Source organism: Rhipicephalus microplus, chromosome 2, assembly GCF_043290135.1.
Source record: "Rhipicephalus microplus isolate Deutch F79 chromosome 2, USDA_Rmic, whole genome shotgun sequence".
Classification (NCBI taxonomy): Eukaryota; Metazoa; Arthropoda; class Arachnida; order Ixodida; family Ixodidae; genus Rhipicephalus; species Rhipicephalus microplus.
Window position 1 is genome coordinate 267,865,652 of NC_134701.1, and position 16,928 is coordinate 267,882,579.

General features: G+C 41.8%; 2 protein-coding genes across 4 annotated transcripts in view; both read right to left on the bottom strand.

The window, feature by feature from the left end:
- Window positions 1-393: 393 nt before the first annotated feature.
- On the bottom strand, window positions 394-10,511 carry gol (ring finger protein goliath). Its single transcript, XM_037421008.2, has 4 exons — window positions 9,272-10,511; window positions 6,183-6,436; window positions 3,586-3,825; window positions 394-542 (listed from the first exon to the last, which is right to left on the bottom strand). Exons 1-4 carry the CDS (start codon window positions 9,693-9,695, stop codon window positions 489-491), a joined length of 972 nt encoding a protein of 323 aa, XP_037276905.2. The 5' UTR covers window positions 9,696-10,511; the 3' UTR covers window positions 394-488.
- A 6,108-nt stretch (window positions 10,512-16,619) lies between these two features.
- The window catches only part of pds5 (cohesin associated factor B pds5), a 65,778-nt gene continuing 65,469 nt past the window's right edge, over window positions 16,620-16,928 (bottom strand). For all 3 annotated transcript variants that reach the window (XM_037421005.2, XM_037421007.2, XM_037421004.2), the window contains one exon: window positions 16,620-16,717. In XM_037421005.2, coding sequence (XP_037276902.2) covers window positions 16,688-16,717 — 30 coding nt within the window. In that variant the 3' untranslated portion in view covers window positions 16,620-16,687. The remainder of the gene's footprint in view (window positions 16,718-16,928) is intronic.

Here is a 16,928-nt window from a genome sequence, read left to right on the forward strand (position 1 = left end):
ATAAAAAGGAGAAAGTGTGAGGAGAAAAGAGGGCAAAAAATATAATCCAAACAGAAACAAAATAATAAGTTAAAAATGCAAACTAATTGATATAATTAAGGTGAAAGGATAGGTGAAAGATAATGTTGACTCTGAACAATTGTTGGGAGTCAGCACTATGCATCTTCTTCCAGTGTTTAATTTTTTTGCACTGTTTTTTGACGTATGTACAACCAAAATGCCCAAATATCTGCATTTTTGGTTTGAGAACTTGCCACTGTTCTTGCACACATGGCTAAAAGCACTTCCAGCAAAATAAATTTCCGGGTAGTGTTTATCAATGTGGTGTCACTGCACTGTCAGGGGTAACGTACCCCCATAGGGTGCTTTAAAAGAGTAGAACAGAAGCCAATATGGGTGATGAAGGTGAGGTTTATTGGTGAGGTGAACGGACACACACGCAGTAACACACAGTCGAGTAAGGAGGATCACGGCACACTGGGGAAATTTCAATGGGCTTCTGGATCGTCTTCTAGAACACTCTCCTGGCTGCCAGCTGCATACTGTAAAATAGGAGACAAAAAGACCCATCAGAAATTGGCCAGTGCTATATCGAAATCCCCCCAATCCTACTCTCTCTTCCGATTCCTTTTGTCACAAATGCAGAGCCATGCTTCCTTCAACTGCTTTTCAGCATTTTATTGACCATCTCCATCCCCCGCACCCTTTTCAATGTGCTTCGTCTGTTCCGCACTGACTGGCTATTTTGTCGCATGACTCTGCACCCAACTAAGTGATGCAATCATGCATATGGTGACATGCACCTCTTATGAAACGGTTTAGTGGGCTGTTGAGGTTCATTTATTGTTCCCTGACGCAAGCAAAATTTCCTTTCTTTTTACATCTATATTTTCATCTCTTAATCCCCTTTCCCCAGCGTAAGATAGCAAACTAGGCACACGTCTGGCTGACCTTCCTACCTTTCAGTCTTCCTTCTCCTGGTAACAACAGTCTAGGCTAGTGCCATTGTCAATGTTAGACCAGCATTTTTAAATGCAGGGCCAATGATGCCCAATAGTGGGCATCATTGAGCACACTGACACTACTATAGAAGATGCTGCACATAGCTGTATCAAAGATGTCACAATGAAGGAAACAAAATAACGTACCCTATTTACTACAAGGTTTTGCCAATGGATATGCACATTGCAATATCACCTTGCCGTTTACCATCTATGCATTGATGTGCTAATATACAGACCTCCATACAATGGTTTCATAATAACTGGGACTGTTTAAAAATACATGCCAGAAAAATAAACTGCATTTGATTTTGGCTTGAACCTCAAAATTGCTATTTCAGAGCTGATTAACCTGTCAAGTAAGAAGTTCACCTTGTCACAGCTGAAAATTGGGCTTTTAACAATCTACAATGCCCACTTCTAATTGCACACTTCTGGCTAGGAACCTTGCTAGTAAAAGGTGCATTGAGCACTACAAGAGATATTTTCAACAAATGTGACAAATTATCAGGATATTCATATTCAGTTAAAGAGCGCACCTTTTCTGTTGTCATTACAGTTTTATCGGCCTATGCTTCAGACTTTCTGTGCCTGATGCTTACGCATTAATAAATGTCAACTAGTTTGCAAATTTAGCAAGTTTTTAGTGTGGTTACAAGAAAACGAAGGAAGGTTATCTTAATTATACTAGTATAATAACAAAAGTTAAGATACATGTAATGAAGTATTTTGATGCACTTCCTTAATTACTTTTATGGGTTTGGCTAGAGTTATCCTATTCTATAAACTCTATAACAATTGCTCCATCATTTTTCTGAAACAGTAATTGATCCCTGTAATCAATCAAATTCTTAAATGAGGTGACTAATCTATTAAATTTTGCTGTAGTGCACATAAGTATGGCAATGCTATGAGTGTAGATAGCTGAGCCAGTTGGTATAGATCCATGGTAGCAAGCGCATGAAAAAACAAGATGGACACACAGGAAGAACAGACGGGAACAAGCACCTGTTCTTGTCTTTTCTCCCTGGGTGTCCACCTTGTTTTTTTGCACTGCTTGCAACCATGAATGCGAAGAGTCTTGCAACAGATGTTCATCAGCTACTTCTAACTGAAATTCTTTTGTTTCAGTTACAAAGGGCAAGAAGCATGGCAGAGAAAATACTTATCAGTGACTGCAACAGCTTACAGAAATGAAATAATTTTGCACAGACTGGATCTCGAAAAAAAGGTATGCAGCTTGCCCTAGCGACACAAGGAACTGATATATCAGCAGGAATAGTGTTTAACCTAGTAAGCTCTGCTAGTAATGCCAACCTTTTTCTCGAGATATAAAATATTTGCCGATATTACGAATTATGGCTGTTTGGCTAGACGTGCAGTGTTACATAATGTGATTTTAGCCACGTGACTACCTGTTATATGATGAACTTTTAGCCACGTGATTAGCTGTAATGTGATTTCTAATAAGAACATGTCACATGGCTAGCTGTTACCGAGATTTATTGCGGAAATATGTCATGGGACTAGCTATTACACGATGTGCGATTTTGATCAAGTGACATTATGATATTTTTGGTCACGTGAGTGTTACGTGATTTTTAATAATCTGACTAGTTGTTACGTGATATTAAGCAATTTTGTTCACCTGACTAGACGTTACATGATTTGATTGATAAGTGGGCTTTAACGTCCCAAAACTACCATATGATTATGAGAGACGCCGTAGTGGAGGGCTCTGGAAATTTCGACCATCTAGGGTTCTTTAACGTGCACCCAAATCTGAGCACACGGGCCTACAACATTTCCGCTTCCATCGGAAAGGCAGCGAAAGCAGCCGAGATTCGATCCCGCGACCTGCGGGTCAGCAGCCGAGTACCTTAGCCACTAGACCACCGCGGCGGGGCGACGTTACATCATATTTAGTAGAGAGACTAGTTAGGTATTATGTGATTTTGGTCACGTGACTAGATGTTACACGATTTTTAGTGATGTGACTGGTCATTATGTGATGTCATTTGATTTCAGTCATCTGCCTATTAAGTGATGTTCTATGATTTCAGTCCAATGACTGGTTATGAAATTTTCGGTCATGTAGCAGACTCGCCTATCATAGTCTTTGCATTCGATGCCGGATAAATTGTGTACGTGTTGAGGGAGCAAAGCAGAAGTTAAAGAGGACAAAGCAAGCGTGTACCGGTCCATAATAATGATAATTCTTGTTCACACTACCTGGAGCAATGGAAAGCTTAAAGAGCTCTGCTCTTAAAATTACAGAGGAAGCTAAACTGATAGCCGGCATTTGGTGGTACTAGACAGATGTGTGCAAGGTTGTTGTTTAAGCTACAGTGTTTAAGCTACAGTGAAAAAGACCCCAGAACACTGGGCCCTCTGCATTTCCTGCCATCATGCCATTGGCTCTGCAGTGCCTGGCAGGTCTGTGACACATAGCTCAGACAAAAAGAGTGCATCCTCGAGAATGCTTCTCGCACTGTAATTAGTCGGTCGATGATCCTAGGGACAAGAGAGTAACACCACTGCAAGGCCGATCACGCAGAAATTGCACTGCCGAGCCCACACACACCACAAGTCCGTAATGCTTGAGGATGTCCATCTTGCACATGGGGCACGAGCGCTGCTCCAGTAGCCATGGGTCGACACATGGCTTGTGAAACGAGTGACGGCACGGCAGCAAGCGCACCAGTTCCCCTGGCCGCAGGGGCTCGATGCAGACGGCACAGCACTCGGACTCTTGCTCGCCTGGCCGCAGCGTCTGCACTGGAATGCGATCCAGCGCCTTCTGTGCAGCACTGCATAGCCGCCTCTGCAACGATCCGCCAACTTGGAGTTAGTGAATTGCAGTGTCACCTAAAACAGTTTGTCTCAGCTAATTGTGCCCAGCATTGAAAAAACAAATGTATGAGCTACACGTGTCGCATTGGCCCAGTATTGTTCTGAGCCATATTCAGCATGTCAAGATGTCTTCTCCAATCTGCAAGGTTCCGGAGTGCCACTTCCTGTAACTTTGTTTATTGCAGTGCTTATTTGCAAAATTCTTGTGACAGCATGTTCACATTGTACAAGTGTGCAGTTATCACTTCATTACACATTTCAGACAGTGAGGTTATTTATAGGCCCTTTAATTAACCTTTAATATAGCAACTAACAAAATAAATTATATAGAAAATTCTTATTGTTTTCTTCAGCAACATGGATTATCTAATCTATGCTAAGAAAGCTGCTGTGTTGTTTCTTTCCAGCTTATCTTCAGAGTGCATGAAATTGAAAGATATATATACTTGGTGCAAGTTGGCTAAGACACCATGTATATGACAATGGTAATAGCGTAAATCTTACGTAACAAATAGAAACAAGAAAAACAGGCAAAAAAGTACTGAATGCTGGCTGAGTATTCACTGAATAAAATCAGAACATTTTTGTCAAGAACTAACACAACCATTTACATTACGATCAACAATTTGCTTACAGGGTACAGAAACCATTTTTCAAAACGAGATTACTCTGCCATGCAAACCTGCCGTAGACAGGGACTGCTTGAAGAAGGTTGAAGATCAGCAAATGCTGATAACATACTAAATTTTGATAGTGACGCCAATTTACCCACGGTGCACTTACAGATATTTACACTAGTCGGACGTGAGGCTGCTGTACTAATTCTGGCGACTTCATGTAGCAGTCTGGCTAGGTGTGATGACATCGAGCACTAAAGCTTTCAAAATGACCGCTTGTGCATTACCAAAACATTGAAGATGCCTGCTTGTGTTTCAGGGTACAATATGAACCACAACTAGCTTTTAAAAACATACTGCAATAACTTTTTCAAGGTTCACTCACGCTTAGCAGCACATTTTCTAGGCTCTTGAGGTCCTGGCCTTTCATTTGATGCAAGAAAGGGACAAATGAACAATTTTTGCACTATGATAGTAATTGTTGGGGTTTAAAGTCCCCAAACCGCCAAAAGATTATGAGAGACGTCGCAGTGTAGGGCTTCGAAATTTCGACCACCTGGTGTTCTTTAAGTGCACCTCAGTCTAAGCACATGGGACTCAAGCATTTTTGCTTCCATGGGTTTGTTCGTACAGTATTAAAATTGGAAATGTTCTCACTTTCCAACAAAATTGGTCAGGGTCCTCCAGGTGAAAAGCTGCACTATGGACTAATTAACAAAAAGCATTTAAGCACTGCCACGTAGGATCTACATAAACAAATCTCTTCTACCCTTTTTGTTTCTCAGAGGTGTGGTCAGGAAATGTCGAATACGCCAACCCAACAGTTTTCATATGTGCACGTTGTAGCACTATTCGTTTAGTTGTTACAATGTACAAATACAACGGGGTTAACAGCTGAATATAGTGGCACTGAAACGCATCCATAAAATAACTTATACAGCTTTAATATGCCTGAAGGCCTTTACAATATGGCAGCAGTAATACTAAGACCAGCACACATACACATGTTAAACATATATGGCTTGCACACTGTATTACATGAGAGAGCTCATGTACACCATTTTATAATAGTGCTGCTAGGTTCACTAAGATTTTTTCACTGCACAATTTTTCAAGCTTACTTGGGGTAGAAGGAACCACTTTTTAATGTTTGCTTACCACTACTGCTATTCATTAGATATATCGCAGTTTGCTTGCATTGCTTTCATGTTACCTTGCACCATTTGCAGCCATTATAAACCAGATAGCCCTATAGTACAGTCAGTATCCATTATATTTTAGCTCTAGGCTTATATTGTTTTGGCACAGCTGCTAACTCCCAAGCATCCACCTTCTTGTGAACTTGCATTTTATTTCCATTTTTTGTACTGAATATTAAAGCTCCACTGGGTGCTAACTGCCTTGCATTAACAGCTGTTTGTGTATCTTATCAGATGCAAGCTCAGTAGACTCTCGGTTAACGGTAATCTCCAAATTGAATTGCTGCTTAAATTGCAGAAGTGCTTCCAGAAAGATTGGCCTCATGCTTGAAGTCTGTACTCTCTGCTTGTTTCTCAGTGAACAAAAATCTTAAACGAACCATATTTTTCTGGTCCTTCCAAATTACGTACAATGGGAAACTGCTGCATAAATGTCTACTATGCACAGAGCGATCAATTAGAATCATGCAGTTTTGCTAGCTCACAGATGCATCTAGGAGAAGAGCACTGACCGCGAGCAGGTCCTTGGCATGAATGTACCGAAAGCGCTGTACATAGTAGAAGACGAGCCAGGCAAGGGAGATGATCATGAGAATGATGAAGGACACCGAGACAAACAGCACCGAAGTACGGTTGATGCTTGGGTAGGGGAAGGGTCGGTGACTGCCCACTGACATCTGCATCACCACACGTGTGCCATTGTCCACCAGGCCTGCTATTTGCTGCCCCTTCTCCCGCCCAATCAGCACAGATATCAGCTGGGACACTGCGCAATGCAAACACAAATTCAGTCAGCCAAGAAAATGACCACAGCAACAATGCTATGCAGCGATGTTTCACACATGCTGCACCGAGAAAGCCAGGTCCAGGTTTACACGCTTGCTGTGCTTTGGCTGTATAATTTTTGGAATAGAAAATAAATGAGCACTAGCCTTACATGCCAACCCTGAGGCAAGGAGATGACTTGCTTGCACGAAGCACTGCCTTTGTCCTTTAGGCTTGCATATACTGAAATTTGCTACTGCTTTATTTAGTATGTCAGAATAGTCTCAAAGAGAAGCTCAATCGTGGTTTTTAAGCCATATCTACGCGTTCACGCGGTGATTCAACACCTAATGATCATTTATTCAAGATCTCTAAAAACTTCCTTTGGTGAAAAATTTGAAAAAATTATGGAAATGATGACTAGATTGGAACCAACTTGAAGCTATGAAGTGTGGGAACTTGGGCAAGTTGGTAAGACATATTTTAATATACAAACAATGTAACACGCAAGAATAGAAGGTAACAACACACAGCACCAACTTTCAAGAAGTTGTTGAATGTGCGCGCCGTAAGTTGTTACCTTCCTCTGTTCCTTTCTGTTACGCTGTTTGTATATTCAACCAACTTGAGTTCTATAAATGGTAGAAGAAGCACACAATTTATGGCAACCACGCATTTGTGGAACATACCTGCCTATTCTGGAAACAAAAAAACAATCGCAAAGTCTAAGAACAAATGCAGCATCCGAGTTATCCTGCAGGAAAATTATGTCTAGTGATTATATATGCCAGAAAAACTGACACATTGATAAATGCACTCATTAAATGTAGAGGCACATAAGGGAAAAACAAGTTATAGAGACCCTATGTTCAACCGAATTTGCTAATTACGTAGCTTCTTGCTTTCAGTCTTGTAGTTATGATGACTGCTTTTTATTCTTGGTTGATCACTTTCGGTAAAGAAGGGGAGAGATTTTCCAACTTTGTGTTGAAACACAAACTCAACGGCGTCATAGCAGGTCTGTTTGAGAGAGCAACGAGAATGCTGCCACTGCCTGCTAAGACAGCGTCAAAAGGAAGTGATCCATCAAGAACAGCTGTCAAGTGTCAGTCATCTGACTCAACAAGGAAGTCCTGCATGATGTAAACAATGTTGTCACTTTTTCTGGCGAGTCAGAAACCAGAGCAAAACTTAAAAAAAAGTAAATAAAGGGCCCAGAATAATTTTCAACTATATTCCAGCAATTATATAAAGTTAACACACCTTTAAAGTATTTAGACTGGTGATCGCTGCACTACGACTAGATGTACCAAAAACATTCAGGAACTTGACAACTGCTGTCAATACGAGAACAAAAACACCTTATGTAGCATCTTATATGCATTGGTCTTTATTAGTAAAGTGAATGTGCATTTCAGTATTATAGCTTCAATTGTACACTGGCCGTATACTGTATTTCAATAAACTTTAAGGCCACACGAAATGAAGTTTCAAGCTGAACATAACCTCGAATCTACATTTTCACATCATGATCCTGCATAAGAACATTTCCAGTAGTGCGAGTGTCGCTTGTTTATGCAGAAAAGTCTACTAACAATTTGCAAAGCAAAAAAAGGCCAGTGACAAGGACATAAGTAAAAGCATGGTATTCCCATTGCGGAATTTTCATTGAATTCTGATGTTGAAATCAAGAAATGTCTGAGCGTATTTTGTAACCAATCTGTCTTTTTTCATTACGAATCTGTAGCATTGTAAACGTTGAGTCTAATGGAAGCATTACTCCTTGCTGGGCAGAGCAATGCATAAACAAAGCCAATTTCTAAACCGAATGCAGCTATCGGAAGACATATTTGTCGAGTTCTCGTTTTATACGATGCTATGTAGCTCGCACATTGTGGAATCAAGATGTCCTCTGTAATACACTTAATAGCCCATCTGCAGAACTTTCGACATTTAAGGATCTGTATAATTATGTGGAAATATCATGGCATCACTGAAATGAATTTTATATACATGCATATTGTTGGGACTCATACTTTCGATCAATTAACCCGAGTGTCAGTAGACTATAGAATTTTTAAGAGCGTTAACTTTGCTGAATAAAACTTGATAAACAGACACGTTGCAATACACACTATCTAGTATCTCGGCATGAATGATGATTAAGTTAAATTCTGAGTTGTGTCTGCTACAAAAATGGGTCGAACTATCAATTACGACAAATATGAAGTCTAAGAGGGTGTCCTTTCGGCGCATTTGCCCACGTCTCCCGAGAAACGCACATACGTGATAACCGCAACATCGACCACACAACACGATTTCGGTCCCGCGGCAGCAGTGCCACATTTAGGTGGAATGAAAATCGCCCAGCTATCTGCTACCGGGACAGCTAGCGCGAGATCCTCTCGAGATAGGCATTTCCGCCAGTCGTTTCCGGAGGTACGTGTTTGTTGGAGATCATCCCTGCCCATCGCGCGTTTATTGCCAGACGCTCAATCTTACAAGGGCGAGTGAAACTGGTGAAAGTGGGAAGGACGCCAGCTGTGTAGTTATGAAAACCTTCCTTTTAGCATCGATTGATCGCATACCTTCGTACTTTCCTTCGATCAGCTTGTGCCCTTTCCTGATCGCACTATTCCCCGCAGCACGGGACGGGGACATCGCGGGAACTCGGGTCAAACAAAACTTCACTGCCAAACTGAAGACGAGCAGTGCTTGGCGGGAAAGCCGACGGGGCTTCCGCGAGATCGCGTGACGCGCAAACGGCATCGTACGCCGCGAACCCAAGGCCTCGGCTGGGCCGACGCGCAGAGAAGCGATCGATGGCGGCTCCCACCTTTGTGGCGCATCTTGAGCAGCCGGCCGCCCGGTCCCGCGACGCCGCTGTAGAGCACGGCTCCGGACGCGTTGGTGTTGGCCGCGTGGCGCATCTTGACGGACTCGACGCAGTTGCCGTGCTGTATGAGCGCGATCCAGGGCTCCTGCGGGATGGAGGCCGCGTCCAGCGGCGAGCAGGCGTCGTGCGCCGTGAAGTTAGCGCTCGTCACGTGCACCACTACACCGCTCACGGAGCCCAGCTTGCCCGCGCTGTAGTAGCGGCCCAGTTCCTCGCGCTCGGAGACGAGCTGACCCGTGACCGGGTGCACGTACGTCAGGTTGATTACAGCCGTGTAGTACTCGTCCACATCCTGCGTCAAGTCCGCGCGAACCCAGGGAAGCAGTAGGACAGTCACTAGAACTCCGCACGGCCGACCGCCCATGCTCGACGATGCGGATGGCGGCGGCCGCGAACGACGCCGCCTGACGACACAAGATCTGCTGCACGGCTTGTTTATTTGCTGCACGGAGCGTTGGGCAAGATGCCCTGGCAAGGATTACCCGCGGCTCGCGCAGCTAGTACGACGGGATGCGCGCTAAACGGATTTTTTTACTTACGTCGAGACTCATGCGTGGGTTACTAACGAGTGTTCTGCCCGTTCGGTACCCGATTGCGGCGTGCGCGTACTGCGTCCGGATGCGACTTAGCTTCGGTTTGACGGCCTGAAAACGTTGCTGCAGCGTCGAAGTTCTCATTTCAGCAACCAGAAACGCTCAACCGCTTCCATCCTGCGGTACTTACAAGCCAATAAACTGCAGTGGCGTATTATATTCAATACTGCGGCTGCCGTACACGCCTGGAAATGGCTGCAGTGCGGCACGAACGCTCCTTCATTCCGTGTCTCATAGTTCCCAAAAGGCGCCAGTGCTACCAATGAAGTAATTTCGCGAACCGCACGCTGCAAATAACACGAGTAACTTTTCCAGGACTTCAGAGGGGCGAAACAAGGTACAGCAGACGACGTCCGCAACCCCACCGGACAACGTAAACCAGCCGACTGGCTCTCATTTCAACGCTAGTAGCGCTAGTGGCGCAAGTGATGAATAAAGCGAATTCACCCGTTCAATGGCGCTTGCATCGCTTGAGTCAACAAAATCGCAAAAACCGCGGCTTTCACATTTGTATTTCTTTATTGACCGCTTATATCGGATAAAATTGAATCGCCGTGAACAAGAACCACGTAGCTTTTTTCTTCTGCTATGGTGGCTATATATATCTGGTGTCACTTAGCAAAAACCAATTTCATTTCTTAAATGAAACAATGTTTTCTATGTATTGCATAGAGCAGTCATTGTTTTACATCATGAAGTATTTCTCTGCAGCAATAAGTTACTAAATTTCTTGGTTAATGGGCATTTATGGCAAATAATCATGGTAAAATGTTGCATGAACATTACTGCAATGTTTACCTGTTATGTTAATTCTTCGAGCAATTTTAACAATTTTTAAATGTTTGAAATATAACATTTAATGTTCAATGTTTTGTTTGAACGTCACACTAATGTTCCACATTCAAAATTATTTGAACAGTGTATTTCTAATATATATTTAATGTTTTACATACAACAAAGCACTTTATATGTTTCATGTAAAATGTTCAGACAATGTTGTTTGACAACATAAAACGTTTCTTCAACATTCACAACAAAAATGCAACGTTACTTTAATTTTTTGCGCTATTTGCGATACTCCTGCTTTTAGATGTATCATTTGCGACTGCAACCTTACATTGCCTTGCTTACAGCCATAGAGTTTCACAAATTATTGTATGAAACTCTATGTCTACGACAAAAAACTCTTACCACTACAACAAACACATTTACAATTTTTCATGGTTTATGTTAGAAAGACAAACCAATGAAAAGAAAAACAACAAATTAAGAGATGGGTAACTGCTCTGAGATGCATTTGTGGTTGACAATGCATATCTGGGGCTGTAAGCACTGCAATAATTAGGTTATAGTGTGCTAGAAATATTAAACTAGGTTCATGCCAAGCACCGCCATACTGTCAGGTAGAATACGAGTAAAGAAAAAATATTGAATTTCCTTTTAACTTCAAGCATTTCTGAATTGCACAAATACTGGAATACCAACTTCCCTGACGTGGATCTTATACAGCATGAAACTCATGTTCTACAGTAAATATTACTGGAAATCCTTTACCACCTGCTGAAACGTGCCTATTAGCAGCAGTTACATTGCATTTTCACTGCCACGCTACAATGCAGACCAGCCAAATGGCAAGAACTAGAGCAATGAGCCAAGGCTAGAGCATTGTTCAGATACAGTGGAGCTTAAAAATGACTAGCACTGTATCATGCATCCCACAAATGCACCCTCTGCAGAACAGTTAGAACAGAATGAGAGAAAGTTACAAAAATTAATAGAGATTTCGGTACAGGAATGTGGCGATACAAAATGCTGGCAGAGACAAAACACACACCTGAACTCACTCTTAAATTGTTGGTGCTGCAAGTACGATTGTCGGTCCATACCACAAGTGGTTCAAGCAAGCTCACTTCTAAAATTGCACAAGCACTGCAAGTTGCATGTGCTAGCTAAAGGTGCACATATTAATTGACAATTGTGTGAGTAACTGTGACTAATGCCAAAAAGCAATTCTCAAGTCACTGATAGCTAGCAGTGCCACTGTCCACATGCTCCTTTGACAAATGGGTTGACATCAATGCATTATGAATAGGCAGGACATCACAGTTTAAGCCAAACAATATTATAAAGCATGCTGTGCAGACAGTGCCCAATCTTGCATAAGGAAGCATGCGCTTCCCCAGATTTCTGAAGCCACTTCTACAAGCATTCTTGACGAGTTTTCTTGGACTTTGCTTTCCGAATTTGCATTACAGCAAATTTTTTTAAGAGCTTTAATTTTGAAACTGCTGCTACGTACGTGAGGCCTCAGGCACTCTTAAGTGGCTTTTTAAATGCTTTTCATCTGAGGAATTCCCCAACTGGTTGTAAAAGATTTGTTGGAAATAAAGAAAGAATGAATGAATGTGGCTGCTGGTGCTGCTGTCAAGTGCATACATATCACATAGCGTGCACTTAGCTGTTTCCATCAAGGCCTTAGATAAAGGAACCAAATAGAAAAATATTTGCATGAAACACTTACGACTCGTATGCAAACGTAAAGAGAATGATTGACTACATTGTCGACTACAAATCATGCTAGTCTTCGGCCTGGTGAACACAAAACCTCTTGTCAAAAAATCGATGGCAGTGGAATGATTGAGAAGACTCATTACTTCTTATAGCATAGAAGCCAACTCATTGCTGAAGCCTTAATTACTTTACAGATACCGAGATATATTGTACTGGATCTGCACAATAACCCAAACCTCAATATAACAAACTCAGATATAACAAAGTAATGGTTATAACAAAGTAAATTAAGAATAGTCTTGCAATATAGTGTTAGGAATACACCTTCATAAAGAAATTTTCAGTTGTAACAAACTAAGTTTCGCGTAAGATGCAACTTTGTCGTTATAAGGTTCGAGTATTACAAGCATCTCTCCAACTTTCAAGCAAGCCACCTCTCACTTCTGTCTTCACCCTCCACATTCTCTTTTGACACTACAAGTGCATAGTTTAAAGAAACATCGACAGGCAGGAAATTACCGCTAGAGCTACTTCAGCCAAAAAGAAACATGTCGAGGGAAGGCCGATGAAGTGAATGTTCGTCTTATTTTTTCATTCAACATTTTAAACATTTCTGCAGAAATGTCCTGCATGCCTTAAGGGTTTGTGTAGTATTTGCAAATCCAAAAAAATTGGAGCCTTTCATGGCTATTAAATCATCTATATTCCTGTACAGACCATCACATCTCGTCAGCGCAACCTTTGATTAGTGTATTTACCTATAGACTGTTCAGTTCGTTGCATAGGCAACATGCTTTATTAGGCACCGTCACCAGGACTAGGCAGCCCGATATGCGGTTGTCAATGCATTGCCCACATTGTGTACCTGAAAATTTCTTGTGCACCTCCATTTCATGACATTTTCCCATTGTAATGTTTGCACACTTTAAGGGCAAGGAGATGTGAAAATATAGTTGCACAATATTCACTGACAGGCACTGCTCCTCGAAAGTGCACACCAAAGGTCTGTTGAGTGCAGATATGCCGACATACATCACTGTGTTGCTTATCAGCAGTGGCACATTTCCAGTGGCCGACATATTCCGTCTTGTGAGCAATCGCACCTGCTTCGACTTGTACAAAATGCTAAGCTTAGAAGTGTTTTAAGTACCTAAACATTCGAAGGGAAGATTATCAGAATATAAAATGCTTGGAAAAGTGTTTCATTACTTGAACTGTATTCCCAAGATTGATTTCATAGTTAAATTCAAAATGAGGTACAACAAAAGTCTGTTGTCAGTAAATCTGTATTGGTTTGCAAGACAATTTGCACCAGGATGCAAGGCAGAAAGGCATTTGACAAGTTTGTGTATGGAAACCTGGTTGAGGTTTAGTGAATGCAGTTGTAGTGTCCTTTTTTGAAGTCTGCTCATGCTGAACAAAAGAAGTGTTCTTACAGTTTTTGGTGGGTTGACATTGTGCTCTCTTGCTATGGGATTGAATGTTCCTTTGGTGTGTGCTTGAAATACCAGTACAAGATACTTTGAAATCAACTACGCAGCTGCAAATGTATTGCTCTTTCAGCATTATTAAATTACCAAAATATTCTGAAATATATTTACAATAGTGCAGCTAGGTAAAGTAACACATGCACAAATCTAGATGCCACATTATAATGGGTACTGGGCTAGTATTGAAATTTGTACCTACACAGCTGGTGACAAGAATTATTCAGTAAGCTTGTTTCTAAGTTTTTTTTTGTACACTACTATAGAAGGTGGCTACCGAGGACATGACCACAATCATCACTAGAGTAATCCTGTGCAGCATTCCCTTTGCTATGCTTTATTTGAATGCTTGCACTGGAAACATACCTGTATGCAGAGGCGTACCAACTCTTTAACAAGTGAGGGGGCTAACCTGCCGCACACGTCAGCCGGTGTATGTGTGTGTGTATGTATGATTGTATGTATGTATGTATATATATATATATATATATATATATATATATATATATATATATATATATATATATATATATAGAGAGAGAGAGAGAGAGAGAGACAACTTCTTTGATGTACTCGCACTTTCATGTCATTTTTCATTCACACAGCACTTGTTCAATATCGCCAAAAAAGGACAGTGAATTTTAAGCAGCATTCGATGGGACAACACGTATATGTTTGTCATGTATGATGCATGGAAGAATATTGTGCACGACGCTTTTTATGCATTACCTCACAACTTTCCGCATGAATACAATTATGTTAGTAGCGGCCTCCTCAACAGTAAATATTTTATAATTGAACAAAATTAGAAATGACTAAGAACAGCTCACAAGAAATTTAGTTTTTAAATGTGAAGCACTCCTCGAGGAACCACAGGTATTTTTTAAAAGTTTCCATCTACTTACTTTCGCTTCCAACTGAGCCCGAGTTCACTGCTTTATTTATTGCCGCTTTGCAAGCTGCCTCCATCGCTCCAAGTTGCCGTAAACAAGGCTGATCAGATTAATCGGGGATTAAAGCGGAAACCTTTCTTGGCGCTTCCAATACAATAAAACTAAAAAATTAAAAAAAATTGTTGCAATCATCGGCTTACAGCAGCGGTGACGCTAATCCTTTTCGATTAAAAAAATTATTTTCCTGAAGCAGCAAATGCTTTGACAGGTCCATAAAAGGTTTGTTCGTTCCCATCTATAACTGCATTGCCTAGTCACAGCAGAATAAAAACACGAACAAGTGATGTAATATTATAAGGCCACTGTTCAACACTAGCCTTCTGTGCAGTGCTACAGCAAGCGACGCAAAGAACCTTCATAGAAAATCGTCACTGCTGAAATGTTGGAAAATCATCCCTATGTTGTTACATTTTCTCGCAATATTCTCATTTTCTCGTAACAATATAATTGAGTGATTACAGTGGCGAAGAAAAATTTTGCCTTAATTGTTGTTTTCCCCAGCGTGCAGCTGACAGCGACCACTGTTGAAAATGGGGGGAAGGCTCAGCCCCGCCAACTTTTCTCAATAGGGGGGAGCTTGCGCTTCCCTTGACCCCCCCCCCCCCCCCCCCCCCCCCGGCTGGTACGCGTATGCCTGTATGCATGCTAAATTCCTGAAAAATCTGGTACCATTTCTGCTGGTCATTGTGGTGCTACATACTACAGTTTCATCCAAGCTAGAAATCCAAGAAATCCTCCAATCATCCAATCAAGCGGGTTTTCGAATTAACAGAACATTCAAAAAGGGTGATGCAAGGAACTTGGAATTATTCGCAATACTCAAGGCTGATCGTTTGCTGTGCTGGCTAGCTTGCAGCTTCAAAGGTTAAGTTTTCCAACAGTACCTGGTCCCAATTTTGTCGCAAACACGAGGGAACAATGAGCCTCACTGCTTATTAAAAAAGCGCCATTAGCAGTGCAAGTGCACAAATTGCAGGAGCAACTAGCCATCCAAGGTTTGCATACATCGTGCATTCCGCCAAACTGTCTTTATTAATTTCTTTATAATCCCAGAAGGAATGGGTAAATTATGACGCACTGCTGCCAGAAGCATGCTGCCCGCACGTCACCGCTATGTTGCAGTGAAGCACATCTTGTCTTCTGCAGGCGCACATTTTACTTGACCACGAGACTGTTTTTCTCTCTCTCTCTCTTTTTTTGTGGTAGAAGTAGCGAAGCTAGGGTGCTTCCCATTAGTATCCCTACCCATTAGTATCCATATGTAGCATTGCCCTGAGGCTGTTAAAGGTCGTCGTTTTGGTGAAATTGCAGCGAAATTGGGATTGGGGATCAGCATGTGCGACCCATAGTTTTCCAAATTAACCAAGCTGGTGCTAACTGCCGCTTCAAATTATCCACTCAGACTTACATTCTGAAAAATGGGACCACGGAAATACTTAGAATTAAGCAGGATTTCGAAACAACCGAGTTCGAATCAATGAGGCTTTACTGTAGCAAATTCCGGGCTGCCTGCTGTGCTATAACGCTTGGCTTGCGTGTTCTCAAGAGCCTCGATTACCGATCGGCCGCATTTCCTGAGTACACAGAAAAATGCAAGGCCCCTTTGACGCTATCCTGTTTAAAATGTATATGGCTGTAAAAGAGTAAACCACTCTGTATTAGTGATGTGTTCCAGCAAAGGCCCTGAAGGGAGGCAAAAGAATGGAAACAGTTGTAGCGAATAAGTTCTTACACTGGCCAACAGTTTGTGGTTTTCCTGACAAAAAAAAAAAAAAAAAAGCCTTTATTGTACATTACGTTAACCTCAGCTGCTCATTGCTTGAGACGAGTACTCCTCGTTGCCTGCACAAAAGAAGAAGAACAGAGCGAAATGCGATTTATTCAGGTGACAATATGTGCAAGTACCAACTCAAGTTATCACAATTATTTCACTGCTTAACATATTCACTGCTTTGTGGGCCACTGGTGGGTTATGGCTTGTGCTCCTCATAGCGGTCGCGATGGTTTGAGCATGCTTCTGCTGGCTGACGCAACAACCTCATCACACTTGAAT

Excerpts from the sequence above, each read along its gene's own strand:
- gol (XM_037421008.2), bottom strand. The coding sequence starts at position 9,695 with ATGGGCGGTCGGCCGTGCGGAGTTCTAGTGACTGTCCTACTGCTTCCC. Across the intron at positions 6,437-9,271 it reads GCTCAAGATGCGCCACAAAG|TGTCCCAGCTGATATCTGTG; the intron begins GTGGGAGCCGCC and ends TGCATTGCGCAG. Across the intron at positions 543-3,585 it reads TCAAGCATTACGGACTTGTG|TATGCAGCTGGCAGCCAGGA; the intron begins GTGTGTGTGGGC and ends CCTATTTTACAG.